General features: G+C 34.1%; 1 protein-coding gene across 1 annotated transcript in view; it reads right to left on the reverse strand.

Annotated features, from left to right (window-relative positions):
- The window catches only part of LOC126882225 (uncharacterized), a 73,938-nt gene that overhangs the window by 30,663 nt on the left and 19,425 nt on the right, over positions 1–23,850 (reverse strand). The window contains exon 3 of the mRNA XM_050647036.1: positions 20,101–20,274. Within this exon, the coding sequence (XP_050502993.1) occupies positions 20,101–20,274 (174 nt within the window). The remainder of the gene's footprint in view (positions 1–20,100; positions 20,275–23,850) is intronic.

Here is a 23,850-nt window from a genome sequence, read left to right on the forward strand (position 1 = left end):
AAAAATGCGAAAATTACCATTCAAGTCTTAATAACTCGATTAAAGATTATTATTATGAAAGTCGCAAAGTAATCAAAGTATAAAACCCATCCTTCAAGATCCTGAAGAAATGTTTGTCATTATTTTATTACAAAACTGTTATTTTTAATTATTAACAATTAGCGCTATATAATAAATTAGAATATTAGAATATTGAATATTAGGTTGAAATTAAACTAATATGATCAATTTCACGAAAATGAGACGTTCATGAAAGTACTGCATGATTGCTGTTACCGTATTAAAACGGGCTCTACATTCTCGGCGAAGTTACTTCGCCAAAGTTGACCGAAGTCCGAAGTACCCTCTCTACACACTCGTTCGAAGTGCGATACCGACAAAGAGCGGTGCGATACCTATAAAGATCCCTTTGACCAGACCGACAGATTTCGGAAGTAGAGCGAAGTCAAGCAAGGTTACACAAGGTGGCATTCTACACTCTCGTACTGATTGAACTTCGATCGACTTCGGCGAGAGTGTAGAGGGCGTTTAAGGAAGATCCATGTGTTTTTAATTGTGTCTTTGTTCGGCAAAAAACATTCTACATAATTAGATTACTGAATAGTAATAAAACTTCGTACTTTTGTGTCAAAACATTCTACATTTACGTTGTAAGTGTTGGCAGATATATAAAGGTGGGATTCAACGCTCCAAAGGAACGCTTAGTACAATTTCAATTAATATTACAATTTTTCGTAAGAATGCATGAGAAATATAAAAAATTAGAAAATTAGAACATATAAAAAAAATAAAAAAAATATTAAAAACCGATATGGGGCTAATTATCTGAGGAGTTGATCCGAAATTAAACCCTTTCGCGGTTCTTTGGTAAACTATTAGTAGTTCTAAAAACTGTATATATTTAAGAATGGTAGGTAAATTAAACTAGGTATACTATATCACATAGGTATCAAAAAATTAATAATGCTGGAGCTGGATAGGAACGAGCCTCTGATTCAATATCGCAAGAAGAAAGACAGAGAATCAGTGTCTCCCCCAAACCCAACAGAAAAGCTGCAAATCGCAAAGAGAAATACGAAAGACATGGAAAAAACAATGGACACAGAACAAGAAACAGCAAATAGCTTACCGAAACAAGTTTTGAATGAAATTAGACAAACGAGAGAAGAAAATAAGGTTTTTAGGGACGAAATAATAGAATTAAAGAAAGAAAACAATATAATAAAGACAGAACTCGGGGAAACAAAGAAAAATCTAAATATTTTGGAAATAAGGGTAGAACAGTGTGAAAAGGAAATGAAGCAAAATAATCTGGTAATAATGGGTCTAAAAATAGATACGAATGATGAAGCTGCACTAAAAGAAAAAATGACAAACATAATCAAACATCGCTTGGAAGAGTACATAAAAATATAGAAAGCAGTTAACATGGGAGATAGAAGCCGTCTATTAAAAATGGAAAGTACAGAAGAAAAAAATAAGGTGACGAAGAAGAAAAGTAAACTCAGATATATCAAATTTCATAAGCCAGGATATGACAGTCATAGAAAGAAATATTCAGAAGGAAATAAGAGCAAAGTGTAAGGAATTAAGAGACATGGGGATAAATGTTAAAAAGGACTACAATGGATTAACCGTGGATGGTAATGAAAAATGGAGATGGAGAAAAGACAGTAAAGTAAAAAATAATAAACTCGGGAATGCAAACGGTTAACAAAAACAAAATTACACATACAAAAGAAAGAAATAATCTCAATAAGAAGAAAAGAATAAAACTCATTAGAATGGGATGTAATATTAGAACCATGCTGGCAGTAGGTAAGATGCAAGAAATAGCCATTAAAATAAAAAATACGAACTAGAAATCCTAGCTCTACAGGAAATACGATGATAGAAAGAAGGAACAATTGAGAAGAAATACTTTAGCATATATTATTCGGGAGAAAACAAACAGAGAACGAATGATACGGAATTTATGGTGGACAAAAAAATGAGGGAAAAAGTCATACAATTCAAAGCAGTTAATGGAAAAATAGGTATCTTACATAAGAATAGAAAATAAAAAAGCCAACATCTCAACAGTCAATTGCTATGCACCCACGGAAGAAGCAAGCCAAGAAGATAAAGCAGAATTCTACATCCTGGAAGAAACCTGTGAAAATATTCCTGTGAAATAAACATATTAATAATATTGGGTGACTTCAAAGCAAAGGTCAGAAAGGAGGACTATAATCGTAATGTAGCGTGCAAAGAAACCATTCATGAAACTACGAATGGTAATGCAGGAAAAATCTGCAACCTAGCAGTAGCAAAAAACACGTGTATAGTTGGTACTAGGCATAAACATAAAAATGAACGCAAAATAACATGGATAATACCAGGAAGAATGGATGGAAATCAAATAGATCATATTCTAATTTCGAAAAAATTTACATAAATAGTAGGTACAAGACGTAAGGTCATAAAATATAGAGGGGCAAATGCGGACACTGATCACATATTGTTGATAGCAAAACTTAAGATGAAAATAATTAAAGCAAATAATCATAAGGAAATAAAAAGAAGGAAATGGAGTACATATAGCCAAACTGAAAACGCAAGCAACAAAGCAACAATATACAGAACAACTGGAACAGAAACTGAGTAGGTACGAGAACATAGAAATAGAAGAGGAATGGAAAAACATAAAGACATAGACGAGCGGCTTACCCCAAAAACTCTTATTTCTCGAGATACTGACCACGATGTGGTGAATGGCTAATTTTGGGTACATTATGTTTTTGATGGTGCTGGAAACGAAAATTAGGTTTATTTTGAATTTTACGGAGGGGGGGGGGCATTGTCAAAATCGCAATTTTACCCTAAAAATAAAAAAAAATTAAATCAGGTTTTTTGCGTTTATCTCGCGACAACTCGGTTCAATTTTAATATTTTATTCTGAAATTTCTATAATGTATATTTCTTACCTTTCTGAAGACAATGGGACTTCTTTCCCTGGGAAGATAAGATTTCTAATTATAATAAAAGTTATAAATTATTTAAAATAAAAGATGCAGATTCTTGAATTGCAAAGTTTAATCGCAAAAGTTAAGTGGCAAAATTTGAAGTTTAACTTTATAATCAAGTTTATGTTAAAATATCGAGTACAAAGAACAAAATGTTTAATAAATGCAAAAAAATGGTGCAACTTTTAATGTTAAGAAAAACGTGATTTCATTTTTTTTTATTTTAGGTAAAATTGCGATTTTGGCAATGTTCCCCCATCTAGAATTCAAAATAAACCTCATTTTCATTTTCAGCACCATCAAAAACATATAGTATGATAAAAATTAGCCATTCACCACATTCTGGTCAGGATCTCGAGAAATAACCGTCTTTTGGGGGAGTGCCACTCGTCTATAAAGTCACATAACTTTTTTCCTATTGCATATTTTGACTTGAAATTTTCCAGAAAACTTCTGCATGACTTAGAATTTAATGCAGTGTTTAATTAAAAAATTTTGTCGCCCAACATTTTTAAATAAACATAAAACTAACGAAATCTGACGACCAATTGTTTAAAAATTAACAACTTCTCTTTTAATTTGTTTAAACATCTCGGATAAATCTCATTGTTATCTAAATTCTTCAAACATGACACATAGTCCAAGTTGTGGGTGAAAAATAGTTCGATTTTAGAATATAATTCAGGAATTTTTGAAACCTATCAGGTGTTGTAAAGGACGATGCCAGGAATAACTTCTACTAAGTACATAAAATGCAACCAAAAATTTTAGGAGCTTTTTTATTTATGACGTTTTTTATTTGTTAAATTCTCAATTTTTATAGATTTTTAATTTTGCAGCTTAGGATATTCATTTTAGAGAAAACCTTTTAAATAAAAAATTGTAGTACATTAAAAAACCTACAATTTGAGCTATAGCAAGTTTAATTTCATTAATTTGTTGTTGCAAAACAGTCTGCGAAAGATCCAAAATGGCCGTTTTTGCAATTGCATTATTTATTGTAAAAATAACTTTTTTTCATCTTAATTTTTAAGGATATAAAATGAAACTGTTTCAGTTTCAAATATAAAAAAAATTGTAAAGCCCGATTGGTGAACTTGCTTAGATATTATAAATTGTTTATCCCGAGAGGTCAAATGTCGAAGGCTATACCTTTTTTAAAAAAAAATCGTATACAGTTAATCCTAGATCCACTCTTCTTCTAAAGACTTATATTTTCATATTCAGATGTAAACAAATGCGCAAAGCATTTCTCAACCCCTTTGGGTTTGAAAATAAGGGGGCATATTTCGTTATAAACATTTAGAACTGAAGCGGCCCCTATACATCCTATGAGTTTCTAACTTGCAGATTATTGTTGCCGAAGACAAAACGAAGATATAAAAAAAAAAAATTTTCTACGACCAACTGCAGCCGAGATAATTGTTTTTATTTTGTTAAATCGTAGTGACTTTATTTATAACAATTAAGAAAATGAATTTTCATAATTATTTCATAGTCAGATTATTTCAGAGTTATTGACTAAAACAGATTCCTCCTTCTTCTTGTAGTTTCTCCTATCCGTTTCAGATGTTGGCGACCATCATGGCAATCTGTACTTTTCACACTGCAGCTCTAAAATAATTTGTAGTGGTTGTGTTGAACCACGTACGTAGATTTTTCAGCCAGGCATTTCTTCGCCTTCCTGGTCCTCGCTTTCCTTCTACTTTTCCCTGCAAGATTATTTCGAGGTATTCGATTTTGGCTGTTTTTATTGTGATTAACAGCTCTTTTCCTTTTTGCATTCTCATCAAAACACCCTGATTAGTAATGTGGTCGGTATAAGATATCTTCAGGATTCGACGATAAAGACACATTTCAAAAGCCTCAATTTTTTTGCAGGTGGCGTCTGTGAGAGTCCACGACTCAACTCCGTACAACAGTAAAGGAAAGATATAACATCGAAGTAACCAGACTTTTATGGGTATCGACAAATCATGACATTTAAATAACTTTGCCATTTTTTGATATGCAGATCTTGCTTTCTCTATCCTACATTTTATTTCTATGGAATAATCCCAATTTTCATTGACGTTCGTACCAAGGTAGGTGCATGTTTTTACTCTTTCTATTTATTGACCATTCACACTGATTCGTCCAAATTGGTGTTCATTCTTAGAGATCATCATACATTTTGTTTTCTTAGTGTTTAGTGAAAGTATGTATCTGTGACTGACTTCTGCGATTCTGTTCATTAACTCCTGAAAGGCTTCAGAACTGTCAGCGAATACCACCGTGTCGTCTGCGTATCTTATGTCATTGATACATTCTCAATTAATTCGAATTCCGGCTTCAACATCATCCACTGCTTCTTGAAAGATTTCCTCAGAGTAGATGTTAAACAGCAGTGGTGATACTATACATCCCTAACGGACCCTAAGTTTGATTTTGATATCGTCGGATTCTCCTGCCTCTGTCCGGATAGATGATGTTTGATTCCAGTAAAGATTGCTGATAATCCTTAAATCACAGGTGTTTATTCCAATATTGGTTAATATCTCCATCAGCTTGTCGTGCTATACTGTCTCGAACGCTTTATGGTAATCAGTGAAACATGCTTAAATATCGCAATTTACGTCTCAACATCGTTGAAATAGCACTTGTATACTAAATAGAGCCTTGTAGCAGTTATGCTACGGACCATTTAAAATTAGTTACGATTTTCGATTCATTCAATTATATTTCATTAAAAATACCCCTCTAGAAAATTCTTTGGAGACGCCTATTTAATCGCCTAGGTGCCTATTTTCGCAGCGAAGCAAGAGGAAAGCACCGCGCATGTTTCTATCGGATCGATACGAATCGATTTCCGATAACATTGAACAGCAGTTGGTCAGGAAACGGCTCGAAGGGCGGATGGCGCGCCGCGAGTGAGGTTATTCTCACTTTTAAGTGACGGGATTGAAACAAATTTTCGATGGAAATCAAATAATTAGAAGGAAATTAAGCGTCAGCTAATCCCATCTACAAAACTAGATAACCAAAGTTAAACATGTCTTTGGACTTCTTCACATAACAGAAGTGGATATTCCGGCGTGCCTGCCTTGTTTCAGTAAGTACATAATACATTTATCTCTCATTCCTTCGTTGTGAAATCCAATGCATAATTGTAGTTAGATCTTTTGTTAGAGTAATTTACCACATAAATTCCATATTATAGCTCATATTATCCTTAAATATTTGAAAGGAACATTCAATCAAGGCCATAGTTTTTTCTAGTGTCCAAACCTAAATTTTAATATCTTTTATACCTGATCGTTAGGCTTTTTATTTAAGTTTTTTTATCTGTGATTTATAAAAAGTTTTAACGAGTATCTATACAGCCTTCTGTCACGTCCATCTAATGCGCACGTCCCTGTCATGTCTGAATTGAAGTAAACTTCAGAAATTTTGACATGACATATGAATACCTAACCTACCTAATATTTGATGTTTTTGTTTGGGCCTGTTCAATATGTACTGCTACTGTTCTTGAAATACATCATAACTAATTAAATAAACTTTATTTTAGATCCCGTCATAGAAGAGTGGGTGGGGTAGAAAGGGAACTCTATAGGCAGAACTGGTCCCGTATTCCAACACCATCGATATTTTTGGAAGCCAACTAAGCGTTTCAAATTGGAAGATTTCTGTAACGATTTGGAAGATCTCTGTAACGTTTTGGAAGATATCTGTACCGTTTTGAAAGCTTCGCTAGGCATACCAAATTCTATAATGTGCACGTTATTAATTTTTAGTTTTTGCAATAAAATATTTTTATTACAGAAACCATAAAAATAAAAATAATTATTGCAAAAACAAAAAATTAATAACATGCACAAGCATAGAATTTAGCATGAGCAGCGATTATATTTAAAAAATGATAAGTATGTATGTAAGAACAATAATGAAACCAACAAATGACAGTAATAATTATTATTTATATAAATTTTGACATGAATTCATTGTTTTCATAACATATAATGTAAAATAATTGTCTTTCTACCTTAGGAATTATTAACATTACCTGAAAACAACTAGGTACAGTTGAGGGAAGAAAAATAATTTATACACTGAAAAAATGTCTATTAATAACTAAAATATGAAACATTCACTTCACTAATCACTTGGGTACGGGATAAAAACTTAATACACAAATATAAAATTGATATAAAACGCATACACAACACAACAATTACAAAATGACGCACTCAATTCAATACAAGACAACGTTGCCGTATTTTATTTAGGAAATATATTGCATGTTTGGCTAAAATCTACTAAATCAAGAATTGAAACTTTATTAACTTATTTGAATATAATTTAGGTTTTTTTATAATAAAAACAGCAGCTAACTTAACTGGAAATAAATAAGTATAACGTGAATGTAAAAAAACAAACTTTTTTTACATTTTAACAGGGAAACAAAATGACCTAGGTACTTAATTAATTTTTATCAGTTTTATATTTAATATTTTTATATAATATTTTGTCATCCATTGATTTTAACATATGCATGTCTGGATCAAATTTGGTACAATTCCCAACCTCATTCTTTGACAAATAATCATGAAAATACATTTTTTTCTACAACCGTGTTAAAAATGCAATTTTTAGCACTCCATACGAGCGTTAAAAATGCTACTTCAAGGAACTAGTACTTTAAAAATTTTAAGGCACTGCAGTTCGTATTGACCGTATAGGCAATTTGATGTAATGTCAAAAAAATATAAAAATGGAATGTCCGTCAAGTTCAAGTAAAAGTTTTTGTAGATATTGTCCTGTAATTACGTTTGTAGAAAAAATTTTGTATGATATGCGTGTTAAAAAGTATATGTTTAAGGCACTCATGTGAATTTGCAGAACTCGCTTCGCTCATTCTGCAAACTTTCACATGCGTGCCTTAAACGTGTACTTTTAACACTTATATCATAAATAACTATTTATTCAAAAGTTTATTGCGATCATCAGTTGTAATACGATTAAAACCGGAAAAAAATCTTTCTCATTTTACGTTAATAGAAACGGGTAAACACATTATTTTTGCAAAGTTACATTTTACATACATATTTTATTTTCCGTCGTTAGCTTAATTTTAATAGCCTCACCGAATGTCAAAACTCTTCGTTATATAAATATTACCCGAAACACTACTGCACTGCTGCTTGAAACAAGAAAGTTTGGTATCAGACTCCAGTTTCATTTCTCTAATCTCTATGTATTCATACCTACGTCCTGAATCTTATTTTCGGTAATGACATTAGGAAATTGTAACAAAATGTCAAATGTAAATACTATTAAAGAGTTAATTTCATTTTAGTCATCATGCATAGCACAGAAAATGTTGATATACAGTTATGAGCGCGCTAATAACCGGCAAAATAGCTCAAAAGATGGAAAACATAATACATTGCGAAACAATAAGAGATGAAACTAGTGGAGGTGGAAATTATCGTTATAAACGTCTAAAATACCATTACATTACATAGTTTCCCACCTTTAGACGTATCAGAGGTATGACAACTGTCACTGTGAGAGTAGAATTTTATAAAATACTCCTGTCACAGACGTCTACAGGTGGAAAACTATGTAATGTAATGTTAATTAATACGTTTATAACGATAATTTCCACCTCCACTAGTTTCATCTCTTTTTGTTTCGCAATGTATTATGTTTTCCATCTTTTGAGCTTTTTTGCCGGTTATTAGCGTGCTCATCACTGTATACCAAAAACCTACTAAAAAATATTGCCTACTAGAATTAAAAAAAAATATATCAAAAATCTATCCAAAAAGTAGAAATCTGCTGAATGTGGCAACGCTGTTACAAAATAAACACAACTGTCCAACTCAAAATTCAATTGTCAAATATTCTTCTTCTTTTCAATTAGCCTTGTACCACATATATTAGCGATCCACATTATGTGTCGCCATCTCTAATTCCGGAAGCTCACTATATATATGGAACCAATTTTTTCCATTGAGTTCGCAGGGCATGGATCCCGTAACTTAGTTATTTAGTCACACAACGTGACTCTATCACGTTGATTATGTACTACCTAGTTAGATTGCTAGCCACTCTGTGATGGTTTATCCCTAGAGTGGGCTGTTTTTGTTGGATAATACACCATACCGGATTTTATTACAACCAGCATCTTCACCCAGGACCTTGCAGTAGGACTTACTCACCACAGCAGCCAACCATTTTATCGTGCCAAAAGGGAATTTCCTACGGAATTCATCTCTATGGACTTGCAACCCTACTTTTAACCGACTGTTGTGTAAAAGCTAAGTTTATTTACTTTTTCATTATTTACTTTTGGGTAAGATATATTTGCTACATTGTAAACTTTTCGTATGCATACGATTAGGAAGAGTACATATATTTTCGTGATAGATAGGGTTTTAGGTCGTTGTTTTTTTTCTTTTTGATTCAGCATAAGTAGGAGTTAGTTAAAATAAATAAAATCAGGTCTTGTTTAATAATCATAAATAATTGTATCTTAAAATTTAATAGGGAATCGGGTTGTAAAATTTTGTCGTGGAGTTTAAAATAGGGAATACGTCTAGTAGGTTTTTTTTTTTGTATAATATATAAAGAGTCACTGACCAACTCATTTATATAGACCTTTTTGCTATTCCAACGGACTTTTGATTTGGATTTTGATTTTAATACTTTTGCTTGGCCAGTGATAGTGGATAATTGCTTGTTGAGTGGCCTTTGCGGTCCTATTTTATCTTTTCCCCATCCACTATCACTGTTATTACGTTGCGTTATATGTAAAGTGTTAACATTTAATATTTATTATTAATATATTTGTATGTATTAAGGTTGGTGTTTTATTTCAGTCTGTATTACCAGTATATAACATAGCAAGACAAGATCAGTATTTAGTATTTTGTATTTCAGGTGGTTGTAACCAGTGTCATAGAGTTCCTGTTGTTCGTTACTTCAAAATCTCGAACCTGTCCAACTTCTTGGTTCTGAGAGCCGAGTTGTTCGTTCGAGTTGGCGCCCTTTTTCTTCTTCTTTCTTTGTTGTAACTCGATATTATTTTATCTCTAGCATTCTTATCTATTTTCCTTCCATTTTTGTATTAATAGTCTCATTTTCTTCCTAGTTACTATCATTTCATTACCAAATTTTCTTCTTATATCTCTAAAGCCAATATTCGGTGTATGGAAGCTAGCCCGAATACTCATACTTGAGATTTAGTGTCTCTCTGCCCTTTTGATTTTTTTTTCCTTCTGAGCTAAGCCCCTCTTCTTTTGTCTTAAATCTCTTATCATTTATTTTACCCATCTTTATTCAGTTCTTCTCTTCAAAAATCTCTATACCCAGAGTAGAGAGGGTTCAGCCTCTCTTGTACCCACTGCATTTTGAAAACCAAACTGTGCTCGGTTGATTTTTTTTTCGCAGTCTATACTAGTGCAGTAACTGAAAGTTTTCATAATTGATGGATTCGAAGGTTTTCACCTCCGATTTCGTTGAACCTTCATAGATTTTCATGAAAATTGGTGAGTAGTTAGAAGATACCTCAAGGAACAAAGGTGACATGATGCCAACTTGCGCTGTGACCCTGGGGTGGATGCCAACCCTTCTCGGAAGTGAAAATTATTTTATTAAAAATAATACCATAAATCGATAGAGGAACAAATTCTAAGCAAAATTTTGGTCTATTTTTAAGTTTTCGAGGTCGCTGAATCCGAATATGAAGTTTATTTTTATCTAGATTTGGTGGAACATGTTCAAAAATCAAATTTTATACAAAAATGCCGAAAATCAATTTTGATGATTTTTCAAATTTACCTCGCTGTATCTTTGGTCGCTGTAAATATTTCCTTTTGAAAATTTTACTGTGTCATCTTTGAAGTATGTAGATAACAATAAAATTTATCCAAAATGTTTAAACACATTAAAAATGGAGTTGTTAGTTTTTAAACATTTTGTCATCATATTTCGTTAGTTTCATGTTTACTTAAAAAAGTTGAGTGACAAACTTTTTAGTTTATAATTTTAACCAACACAACAATAAAATATAATTCATAAAGAAGTATTTTGGAAAATTTTAAGTAAAAATATACAATAGGAAAAAAGTTATGTTACTTCATAGACAAGCGGCGCACCCCAAAAACGGTTATATCTCGAGATTCTGACCACGGTGTAGTGAATGGCTAATTTTGATCATACTTTATGATTTTGGTATCACAAATTCGTTTTTTTTTTCTCTTCTTAAGAATTTTGCATTTTGCGGTTGCGTCATTCTTCTTCTGAACTGGCGAATTTGTCCTCAAACAACTTCTTGGGCCTTTTCTATATATGCTTAGGGTTATAAGTTTTATAGTGGGGAGAAAGGTCAAAAACAGATTAATAATAGCACAGGAATGTTAAAATCATAATAAATTGTACGAATAAAAAATATATATAGATAGAAAATTAAGCCTAACTTTTGTTTTTATTGTATCCCTATATGAGCATTCGAGAATCTGAGCAAGTTTGGAGCGCTGTAAAACCTATATAAATAAATAGAAATGAACAACTTTATAGTAAAAATTGTTCGCTGAAAAACCCTCTACAAAATTGCTATAATGTTATTTTATTTTAAAATGAACTGAAAAAAGAAGTTATAACCTCCAAAAGGAAACTTGTTAAATTTTTTTTACATATTTTTGTTTATATCTTTTTGTTGGTCACTTGACGATAAAAGTAATAGAAACAAAATTGTAGAAAATTTAATTTGCTACATTTTATTTTTATTTAGATTTTCCGTAGGGTTGGTAGTTTACAAGATATAGCGCGAAAGCACTTTGCACCCCATTTCCAAGATGGCGTCCGGGGGACAAGGGTGGCGACCCCAAATACTTGAACTTAAGCTTCTACTGTTCCCCCCTACACATTAAAGAAATAAAATTGACTCCTCTAACAAATGCAAGGTATGGCTTAAAAAATGTAACATTTTAATGGAGTACCACTAGCAGCGAGATTCGGTGACAGTGGCTGGCCACTATCGCTCGTCTGGAATGGCACGTTTAATTTACATAAGAACTTACGGCTAATCATCGGGAACTACTTTGTGGCGCCACAGATTAACGCTGAAGAGTGGTTTGTCTCTTTCTGGGTTTACAATTCAAAGGAAGCTGCCGACGACAGTGATTATGCGTATAGTCCATGTGGTGACACCGCTCCCGTCTGGAAAAATTTCTGATTCGGTTTCTTTATGGATTTCTATTCAAAAAGAGTCCCCTTTAAACAAATCTGAAGGGTGTCGGGCGGAATTTTTGGGCAGAAATTGTTTAAACAATTTTTTTAAACAAATACAAAAGATCACTTTTTTTCCTCCGGAACATATATTTTTAAATTTTATGGGTCATTCTAAACAAGAAAGGTAGCTTGTAAATTTCCTCATAAATTAATAGTTTTCGAGTTATAGGCGATTTAAAATCTGAAAAATACGAAAATACGCATTTTCGAGGCCTAAAAACTCATATTTAAATTAAAATTTCTGAGGTTACCAGATACTTATATTGAAGTTTAAACATCCAGCTTCAAGATTCTGAAGAGTGAATGCGTCTAGCCTTAATTTAAACTGTTGTTTTTTAATTGTTAAATATGCATGTCCATCCATCCATTTTTTGCCGGTGCGGCTCGCCCCCTTTCAAAAACCTCCAATTTTCCTCCGAAAAATATTTTTTCTAGATTCTTTGGGACATTCTAAATAAAATAAGTTTCTTGACATATTCCTCAAAAGTTAACAGTTTTAAAGTTATAAACGATTTAAAATTCAAAAATGCGTTTTTTGGCATTTTTTGGATTTTAAATCGCTTATAACTTTAAAACTGTTAACTTTTGAGAAAAATATCAAGAAACTTATTTTATTTAGAATGTCCCAAAGAATCTAGAAAAAATATTTTTCCGAGGAAAGTAGGAGATTTTTGAAATAGTGCGCGCCGCACACGCATATTTAAGAATTAAAAAACAACGGTAGACGAGACTACTCTTCAGAATATTGAAGCTGAATGTTTAATCTTGAATTTAAGTATCTGGCAACCTCAAAAATCCTAATTTAGAAATGAGTTTTTAAGCCTCGAAAATGCGTATTTGCGCATTTTTCAGATTTTAAATCGCCTATAACTCGAAATCTATCAATTTTTAAGAAACATTACAAGATACCTTTCTTGTTTAGAATAATCGAAAAAACCAAAAATATATGCTGGAGAGCAAAAAAGGGGATCTTTTGTATTTGTTTAAAAAAATTGTTTTTTGAATTTTTGAATAGGAATCCACAAAAAAACCGAATCAGAATTTTTTTCAGACGGGAGCGGTCTCACCATATGGACTAGTATGGACCTAATTATTGATTACAGTCTAAGTCTAAAGTAATATGATTTAAAAATGAATAACCATTTTCAATTTCGTTGCAACACGAAACTACAGCCGCATCATTATTGCAGTTCAATCAGAGAGTGCAGAAAGCACCTCTACCGGTTTCGAAACTTATTAGTCTCTCATCAGGAGGCACATATGGTGCTCTCTCTGGCCCAACTAGGACAAACCCCGGCGTGCAGTCACGGATTGCAACGAACGAAATGGCAGGGATGCCCTAGCGACAACTGCTATCAAAAAACTAAGTTTTCAATCTAATAGCACATAAAACAACATCCAAAAATGTCATTCTACATCCTATCAGACTGAAAACAATGGTAACCTTCTCTGGTAACACCTCCGCGGCTTCTACAATTTGCAAGCCATAACGGGTGCTGAGACTAACGAAGATGAGGGAATTTTACAATTTATAACTCACGTCCCATCTGCTCAGCGCGGTAAAGTTCCAACGAGAATGGTTCCCTTCGTACTCCAATGGGAGTAAACATAAATAAAAAATGAATAACCATTTTCAATTTCGTTGTAACACGAAACTACAGCCGCATCATTATTCCAGTTCAATCAGAGAGTGCAGCAAGCACCTCTACCGGTTTCGAAACTTATTAGTCTCTCATCAGGAGGCACATATGCTGCTCTCTCTGGCCCAACTAGGACAAACCCCGGCGTGCAGTCACGGATTGCAACGAACGAAATGGCATGGATGCCCTAGCGGCAACTGCTATCAAAAAACTAAGTTTTCAATCGAATAGCACATAAAACAACATCCAAAAATGTCATTCTACATCCTACCAGACTGAAAACAATGGGAACCTTCTCTGGTAACACCTCCGATGCTTCTACAATTTGCAAGCCATAACGGATGCTGTGACTAAGGAAGATGAGGCAATTTTACAATTTATAATTCACGTCACATTTGCTCAGCGCGGTAAAGTTCCAACGAGAATGGTTCGCTTCGTACTCCAATGGGAGTAAACATAAATCAAAAATGAATAACCATTTTCACTTTCATTGCAACACGAAACTACAGCCGCATCATTATTCCAGTTCAATCAGAGAGTGCAGCAAGCACCTCTACCGGTTTCGAAACTTATTAGTCTCTCATCAGGAGGCACATATGCTGCTCTCTCTGACCCAACTAGGACAAACCCCTGCGTGTAGTCACGGATTGCAACGAACGAAATGGCAGGGATGCCCTAGCGGCAACTGCTATCAAAAAACTAAGTTTTCAATCTAATAGCACATAAAACAACATCCAAAAATGTCATTCTACATCCTATCAGACTGAAAACAATGGTAACCTTCTCTGGTAACACCTCCGCGGCTTCTACAATTTGCAAGCCATAACGGGTGCTGAGACTAACGAAGATGAGGGAATTTTACAATTTATAACTCACGTCCCATCTGCTCAGCGCGGTAAAGTTCCAACGAGAATGGTTCCCTTCGTACTCCAATGGGAGTAAACATAAATCAAAAATGAATAACCATTTTCAATTTCGTTGCAACACGAAACTACAGCCGCATCATTATTCCAGTTCAATCAGAGAGTGCAGCAAGCACCTCTACCGGTTTCGAAACTTATTAGTCTCTCATCAGGAGGCACATATGCTGCTCTCTCTGGCCCAACTAGGACAAACCCCGGCGTGCAGTCACGGATTGCAACGAACGAAATGGCAGGGATGCCCTAGCGGCAACTGCTATAAAAAAACTAAGTTTTCAATCGAATAGCACATAAAACAACATCCAAAAATGTCATTCTACATCCTACCAGACTGAAAACAATGGGAACCTTCTCTGGTAACACCTCCGATGCTTCTACAATTTGCAAGCCATAACGGATGCTGTGACTAAGGAAGATGAGGCAATTTTACAATTTATAATTCACGTCCCATTTGCTCAGCGCGGTAAAGTTCCAACGAGAATGGTTCGCTTCGTACTCCAATGGGAGTAAACATAAATCAAAAATGAATAACCATTTTCACTTTCATTGCAACACGAAACTACAGCCGCATCGTTATTCCAGTTCAATCAGAGAGTGCAGCAAGCACCTCTACCGGTTTCGAAACTTATTAGTCTCTCATCAGGAGGCACATATGCTGCTCTCTCTGACCCAACTAGGACAAACCCCTGCGTGTAGTCACGGATTGTAACGAACGAAATGGCAGGGATGCCCTAGCGGCAACTGGTATCAAAAACTAAGTTTTCAATCTAATAGCACATAAAACAATATCCAAAAATGTCATTCTACATCCTATCAGACTGAAAACAATGGGAACCTTCTCTGGTAACACCTCCGATGCTTCTACAATTTGCAAGCCATAACGGATGCTGTGACTAAGGAAGATGAGGCAATTTTACAATTTATAATTCACGTCCCATTTGCTCAGCGCGGTAAAGTTCCAAAGAGAATGGTTCGCTTCGTACTCCAATGGGAGTAAACATAAATCAAAAATGAATAACCATTTTCACTTTCATTGCAACACGAAACTACAGCCGCATCATTATTCCAGTTCAATCAGAGAGTGCAGCAAGCACCTCTACCGGTTTCGAAACTTATTAGTCTCTCATCAGGAGGCACATATGCTGCTCTCTCTGACCCAACTAGGACAAACCCCTGCGTGTAGTCACGGATTGCAACGAACGAAATGGCAGGGATGCCCTAGCGGCAACTGGTATCAAAAAACTAAGTTTTCAATCTAATAGCACATAAAACAATATCCAAAAATGTCATTCTACATCCTATCAGACTGAAAACAATGGGAACCTTCTCTGGTAACACCCGTCCCAAACGTCCCATTTGCTCAGCGCGGTAAAGTTCCAACGAGAATGGTTCGCTTCGTACTCCAATGGGAGTAAACATAAATCAAAAATGAATAACCATTTTCACTTTCATTGCAACACGAAACTACAGCCGCATCATTATTCCAGTTCAATCAGAGAGTGCAGCAAGCACCTCTACCGGTTTCGAAACTTATTAGTCTCTCATCAGGAGGCACATATGCTGCTCTCTCTGACCCAACTAGGACAAACCCCAGCATGCAGTCACGGATTGCAACGAACGAAATGGCAGGGATGCCCTAGCGGCAACTGGTATCAAAAAAACTAAGTTTTCAATCTAATAGCACATAAAACAATATCCAAAAATGTCATTCTACATCCTATCAGACTGAAAACAATGGGAACCTTCTCTGGTAACACCTCCGCGGCTTCTACAATTTGCAAGCCATAACGGATGCTGAGACTAAGTAAGATGAGGGACTTTTAAAATTTCTAACTCACGTCCCATCTGCTCAGCGCGGTAAAGTTCCAACGAGAATGGTTCCCTACGTACTCCAGTGGGAGTAAACATAAATCAAAAATGAATAACCATTTTCACTTTCATTACAACACGAAACTACAGCCGCATCATTATTCCAGTTCAAACAGAGAGTGCAGCAAGCACCTCTACCGGTTTCGAAACTTATTAGTCTCTCATCAGGAGGCACATATGCTGCTCTCTCTGACCCAACTAGGACAAACCCCTGCGTGTAGTCACGGATTGCAACGAACGAAATGGCAAGGATGCCCTAGCGGCAACTGTTATCAAAAAACTAAGTTTTCAATCTAATATCACATAAAACAAAATCCAAAATTGTCATTCTACATCCTACCCGACTGAAAACAATGGGGGAACCTTCTCTGGTAACACCTCCGAGGCTTCTACAATTTGCAAGCCATAACGGATGCTGAGACTAAGGAAGATGAGGGAATTTTACAACTTATAATTCACGTCCCATCTGCTCAGCTGATTGAACTGGAATAATGATGCGGCTGAAGTTTCGTGTTGCAACGAAATTGAAAATGGTTATTCATTTTTGATTTATGTTTACTCCCATTGGAGTACGAAGGGAACCATTCTCGTTGGAACTTTACCGCGCTGAACAGATGGGACGTGAATTATAAATTGTAAAATCCCCTTATCTTCCTTAGTCTCAGAATCCGTTATGGCTTGCAAATTGTAGAAGCCTCGGAGGTGTTACCAGAGAAGGTTCCTATTGTTTTCAGTCTGGTAGGATGTAGAATAACATTTTTGGATGTTGTTTTATGTGCTATTAGATTGAAAACTTAGTTTTTTAATATGATTTAATTTTCCAATTTTAAAATTTTATTGTTGTTGTTACTATTTTTTCAGTAAATACCACTACAATTTAGTAATGGTAGGGGAGCACAGTATGCTAAATGTGCAGTCACTCGAGCGCTTTGGGGACCTATTGGGTTGTGATTATTAGGTACTAAAACCAAAAAAAATTAAGTATACTTTTCCATCTTAGTTGGGACTTCCCATTTTTTAATTTACTTTTCCATTTCCAACAAACGTTTTTTCCGATTATAGCGCCATCTATTCATAATTCGAAAAAATGTTTCGAATAAAATTTGCTTATTTTTATGCACAGAATCCAAATCGGCAATAAAAAAATGGGGACTAAGTGTAATATCGCGGGATAAGTATTTAAAATTTAAAATTTACCCCCACCCCTCTCCGTGGGGGGTAATGTTTGGTATCTTTCGATAGATTTTTAAAAAATATTGAACATGTAGTTTTTAGTTTTTCGATCTGACGTTCATTTCGCGAAATATTCGCTTTTTTTGTGAAACTTTTTGACTCGCCCATTTTCGAAGGCCCGCTCAAATCGTTAAATTTTTAAAATGTAAACTCTTTTGCATGTTATTAACTTCTTCTTCTTCTTCTACGGCACTACAGCCCAAATTGAGCCTTGGCCTCCTTTATTTTTTGCCTCCACCCTTGCCTGTCTCTGGCTGCTCTTCTCCATACACGGACTCCTAAAAGGGCTTGTGCGTCGCTGTTTACTGTGTCTTCCCAGCGCTTTCGTGGCTTCCCAACCGGTCTCTTTCCTTGCATTCTAGCATTCAGTGCTCGTTTTGGTAGCCTATCCTCTCCCATTCTTATCACATGTCCGGCCCATTGCAATCTTTGTAATCTAATGAAGTCTGACAGGGGCGTTTCCTTATAAAGTTGATAAAGCTTGTTGTTCTATCGACTTCTGAAGATTCCGTTTTCCCTCACAGGTCTTAATATTCTCCTAAGTACTTTCCTTTCGAATGTGTCGAGTTTGTTTTTGGATATTTCTTTCCGCACCCAGGCTTCACTGCCATAGCATGTTATTGGTCGAAATAAGGTTTTATAGATTCTCATCTTTGTATTTCGGTGGACACTTTTAGACCGAAATATATGGGAGAGGGCAAAATAAGCTCTGTTTGCCTGCGTTATTCTCTTCCGTATTTCTCCATCTTCTGATCCGTCGGCATATATTTCTACTCCCAGGTATGTAAACTTTTCAACCGTTTCAATGTCATCTTCATGTATAATGTTTTCTGGGACTATATTTCTTCTCGTCTGAGTCAATATTTTTGTTTTTTCTGTGTTAATTTCCAGACCTAGCATTTTTGTTTGTGTGTTTAACTCTGCATATGTTTCCTGTGCTCCTGTTGATGTTCTACTCATAATATTAATATCATCAGCATAAGCGGCCAGTTGAACCGTTCGGTTGGTCAGTAGATTTCCTCGTCCAGTTTGCATTTGCCTAACCGCATACTCCAGTGCCAGGTTAAACAATGTTGGGGCCAGTCCATCTCCCTGTTTTAGTCCCTGCGAAATGTTAAAAAAGTCTGTCCGGTGGTTTTGTATTCGTACACATGCCTGAGTTTCATCCATTGTGACTTTAATGAGTCTTATTAACTTGTGTGGTATTGCCAATTCAGCCAATATATAGTATAGTTTGTTCCTTTTGACTGAGTCGTATGCCTGTTTGAAGTCTAAAAACACGTTGTGAACATCAACATCGTGTTCCCATGCTTTGCTCAAGATCTGTTTTACTGTGAATATTTGATCCAGTGTCGATCTTCCCCGTCGGAAGCCCGTCTGATACTCTCCAATAATATTTTCTGCTAGTGGTTGGAGCCGCTGGTTTATAATATACGTGAGGACTTTATATGCTGTACATAGTAGAGAGATTCCACGGTAGTTTTTGCACTGGAGTTTGTCTCCTTTTTTATAGATCGGGCATACTATACTTTTCTTCCAGTCGTCGGATATTTTCTCTTCTTGCCATAGATACGTCTCTGATGAGCGCGTGGATGTGACTTGCTAGGTGGTCGCCACCTACCTTATATAGTTCTGCTGGTATTTCATCAATTCCCGGAGCTTTATTGTTTTTCTGGGCCTTAATGGCTTCGAAAACTTCCTCTGTTATTAACTTACCTTTATCTTAATCTCACAATTTCGAGTATTTTTAAGGATAGATTTTTTCTTCGGGCCCCCCTGAACGAACTCCCCTGTGTTAAGAGCCAATATATGGTAGAGGTACATCTGCAGGGTTTCTCCACGTTTCTCCCCATATGATAATCTGACGAGCTCGAGTAACTGCAAAAATCCCCGCTTGGACTCCCCTCCCATAACAATATTAATTGTAATTTTCATCTATTTTTGTACTAATTGTATATTTCTCTAAATGAATATAAAATACATTATCGATAAAAACGGTATTTTTGCTTGTCTTCAACAGTGCTTCAAATAATGGAACAATTAGCTATTAGCTTCCTCAGCACAGCGAATTGTTCAAGTCAAAGCTTTCACCCCTTATCCAAAATAGTCGCAAATTCGTGAAGTATACGATATAATATGACAGATTATACTCACAGCAGGTATTGGACACTTGTCAGGCTCAAGTACTCCCATATTCGTAGCAAAATCTATCCAATGGTGTCTAAAATTCTTTAAGAATGTAGTGCATGGATCTACCAATAAGGGAATGAAGGGAATAGCCATATGTCCCCCTCCACCATTCGTTAGCTTCTCTGCCTTAATGGTGGCCTAAAATCAGTTTAAAATGAGATACTAAGATGTTTCTGAATGTAGTTGCAGAAATATAAGTAATTATTAAAAACAAATAAACCGTCTTTATTTATCATAATATGGGTAACATATTCATAAATACAAACAAGGAAATAATAATTTTATTATATATAATAATGTGTGTTAAACTTCAATAAGTCATTTTTGAGGAGAATTGAGTTACACCGTTTGACTTCTGAGGCATCCAATTGTTGCCCCCCCTTATTAACGTATTTATTTTTAGCACATAAGCAAAGCGCTCGGACAGGTCGATTTTTAAAATATTCATAGTATACTATTGCATCAATGTTTCGAGCTTTGTGCGATTGATAATACTTTAATGTATTCATTTTTTTTTTTCGAATTCTGAGAAAAGTAATACGTTTTTTTTTGAAAAATTTAAACGCAGAATGAAAGATTACAGTATTATCGAGGGTCAAAGTTCCCTGAGAACTGCTATATTTATTTTAAACAGTTACAGGGGTGAAAAAAGAGAAAATTTAATGTGATTTTTAATTTTAAATATATGATTTAAAAGAAACTTTTTGTTTATTATAAAGGACTTTCGGTCCTCGGTAATAATGTAGCCTTTCATTCTGCGTTTAAATTTTTCAAAAATACTTGTTAGTTTTTTCAGGATTTGAAAAAAATTAATGAATTTAAATAGAATTCGACCGAAAGTTTGCACCTACGCTCTCAAAAATGAATTAAGTGCTTTACATTTTTGTAATCAATATTTGAAAAGCTGTTAAATGATATGCTACATGATGCACTTTCCCATTTACAAAAATCAAAGTTATGTGTGTCACTTGAAGAGGGATCGCGTAAAGTTCCAAACATTGATGCTATAATATACTATGATTATTTTAAAAATCGGCCTGTCTGAGCGTTTTGCTTGTGTGCTAAAAATAAATAATATACGTTTTACATTGTATCTACGTAACCTGGAACCACATGAGAAACTTTTTTTATTATAAATTTTACAGGTAGCAGTTTTGTCAAAAATTATAAATCCCGCTTTACAGTATTTCACAATATCAAAAATTGTTATTACTAGCCCAGTAAATGAACGGGAAATTTGGCGATACCGTGTAATTTTCAGGGGCAACTCCGAATTGCATAAAAATTTGGATTTAGGTTCTACTTACCCTCCACTTCAAAGTTGAATTTGTGCCGTTGTTTGCTTTTACTTGGGGGTGACAGTCACCCCTTCTGGGGGTGAAAAAACATACGTTCAAGATAAGACCGGAAATTGATAAATTGACTGATTTTAAGCAACTTTTGTTCTATAGAGTTTTTTACGTAAGTCAATACTTTTAGAGTTATTTGCCAGTGAAAATGTTGATTTTTCGACAAAAAAACTACGTTTTCAGACGGTTTTTCTTCAATAACTCAAAAAGTAAATATTTTATGGACAAAAATATCCTTAGCAAAAATGTAGCTTATAAAAAACCCAAAAAATGGTGTATCAGTAAAGTCTATCAATCAAATAAAAACAAAGTTGTAGCTCATGAAAATTACATTCTTATTCTTCTAATTCCAAATCGAATATTTCAAGGTAAAATCACCGAAAAATTAAGCACTTTTCGGGAAAAACCCGTTTAAACTTTTTTAAAGTGTTTATAAAAAGATTTGTTTTAATTGTTAACAAAAGTTTTAGCATTAAAAATAAGCGAGTTACGCTCAAAATAAAGTTGGCTCTCTTTTTTTTTGTAAAAAATCATGAAAATTTTGCCGTGTTTAGCTCCCCAAATGAAATTGATCGCTACCGCTTTACAAATAATTTACTTAGCTATCTATTTTTTATATGATCTGTCAGTCTCACCGGTTTAAAGTGTTTATTTTTGAAAGGGTTATCATTGAGAAAGCTTGAATGGGTCACTAATCACGACTGTATGCAAATTTTGAACAGCCATATCTTAACCAATTTTTGTCTTACGGAGAAATAAAATGAAACTAACATATTTATAATAGCAAAACCTACATTTTTTTACTCTTTAAGATTTTTCTTATCACTAATACTTTTTAAGTTATTTTGAAAAGATGAAATTTTTCAAAAATTTTTAGAATTTTTTTTTTGCTATAAAACCAAATGTTTTCAAAAATAAGCACTTCAAACCAATCAAACTTACAGATCATATAAACAATACACATACAGTTAAAATAGATGGTAAAGCCAAACGATTAATTTTATTTAGGGTGCTAAATAGAGGGAGGTTTTCACGATTTTTTTTTACCAAAAAAAGGGGCCAACTTTTTTTTCAGTGTAACTCGTTTATTTTTGATGCTGTAAACTTTTGTAAAAAACAAATAATAAGCTTTTTTCGATACTTTAAAAATGTTAATAAGGTTTTCCCGAAAAACGCTTCTTTCTTCGGTGATTTCGCGTTGAATTATTCGATTTGGAATTAGACGAATAAGAACGTATTTTTCATGAGCTACAACTTTGCTTTTACTCAATTTGTAGACTTTACTGATACACCATTTTTTTTCGTTTTTTATAGGCTACACTTTTACTAAAAATATTTTTTTTATAAAATATTTACTTTTTGAGTTATTTGGGATAAATTGTCTGAAAACGTAGTATTTTTGTAGAAAAATCAACATTTTAAATCGCGAATAACTCGAAAAGTATTGACTTACGTAAAAAACTTTATAGAACAAAAGGTGCGTAAAATAAGTAAATTTATCCATTTCCGGCCTTATTTTAAACACGCATTTTTCACCCCCCGAGAAGGGGTAAATGTCACCCCCAAGTAAAAGCAACCAACGGCACAAATTCAACTTTGAAGTGGAGGGTAAGTAGAACCTAAATCCAAATTTTCATGCAATTCGGAGTTGCCCCTGGAAATTACACTCCAAAACGGTCATTTATTGGGCTATACGAAAAGTTGTCTGGAATTAAAAATCTGAAACCAACACCCACCATTTTCATTATTTTTTCATTCAGTAATCATAAAACAAACGTATTACTCATAAAAATTTCTGCATGGTCTCAAACCTAAGACGCAACTATTAAATATCAAATTTTATCAATTTATACCTATATATTATAATGAACCAATTAAAATTTACAGACTTAATTTTATTTTAACATATTTTATAATTATACGAAGTTTATAACATTTGTAGCCTTGTAGGGTTTAGTCAAGAAAAGTAATTGTCACAAAAAATATACCTAAGCATAACTCAAGAAAAATTAACAACGCATAGATTTGATTTCAAATAATAATTAATATTTTTTTGTAAAATTTATTGTTAAATAGTATTATTTATAACTGTAATACATAAATATTAAAGTTACCTATCATTTCATTAACTTTTATACTAATAATAATAGTAAAAAATGTCAAATTTGGCAAAAAAAATATTTATTTTAAATTGTTTAAACAAAATAGGTACTGGCTTAAATAAACAAATCACAAATTATCTGATTGTATTTTAATAATAATCTATGCACCGAGGCACCCAAATTAAAAAAATAACATCAATTTTCGTTGATTAGAACCGGAGTTATTGCGACTTTTGTAAATGTGTAGTTGTGAATTCATTTTT

Source organism: Diabrotica virgifera, chromosome 3 (assembly GCF_917563875.1).
Source record: "Diabrotica virgifera virgifera chromosome 3, PGI_DIABVI_V3a".
Classification (NCBI taxonomy): Eukaryota; Metazoa; Arthropoda; class Insecta; order Coleoptera; family Chrysomelidae; genus Diabrotica; species Diabrotica virgifera.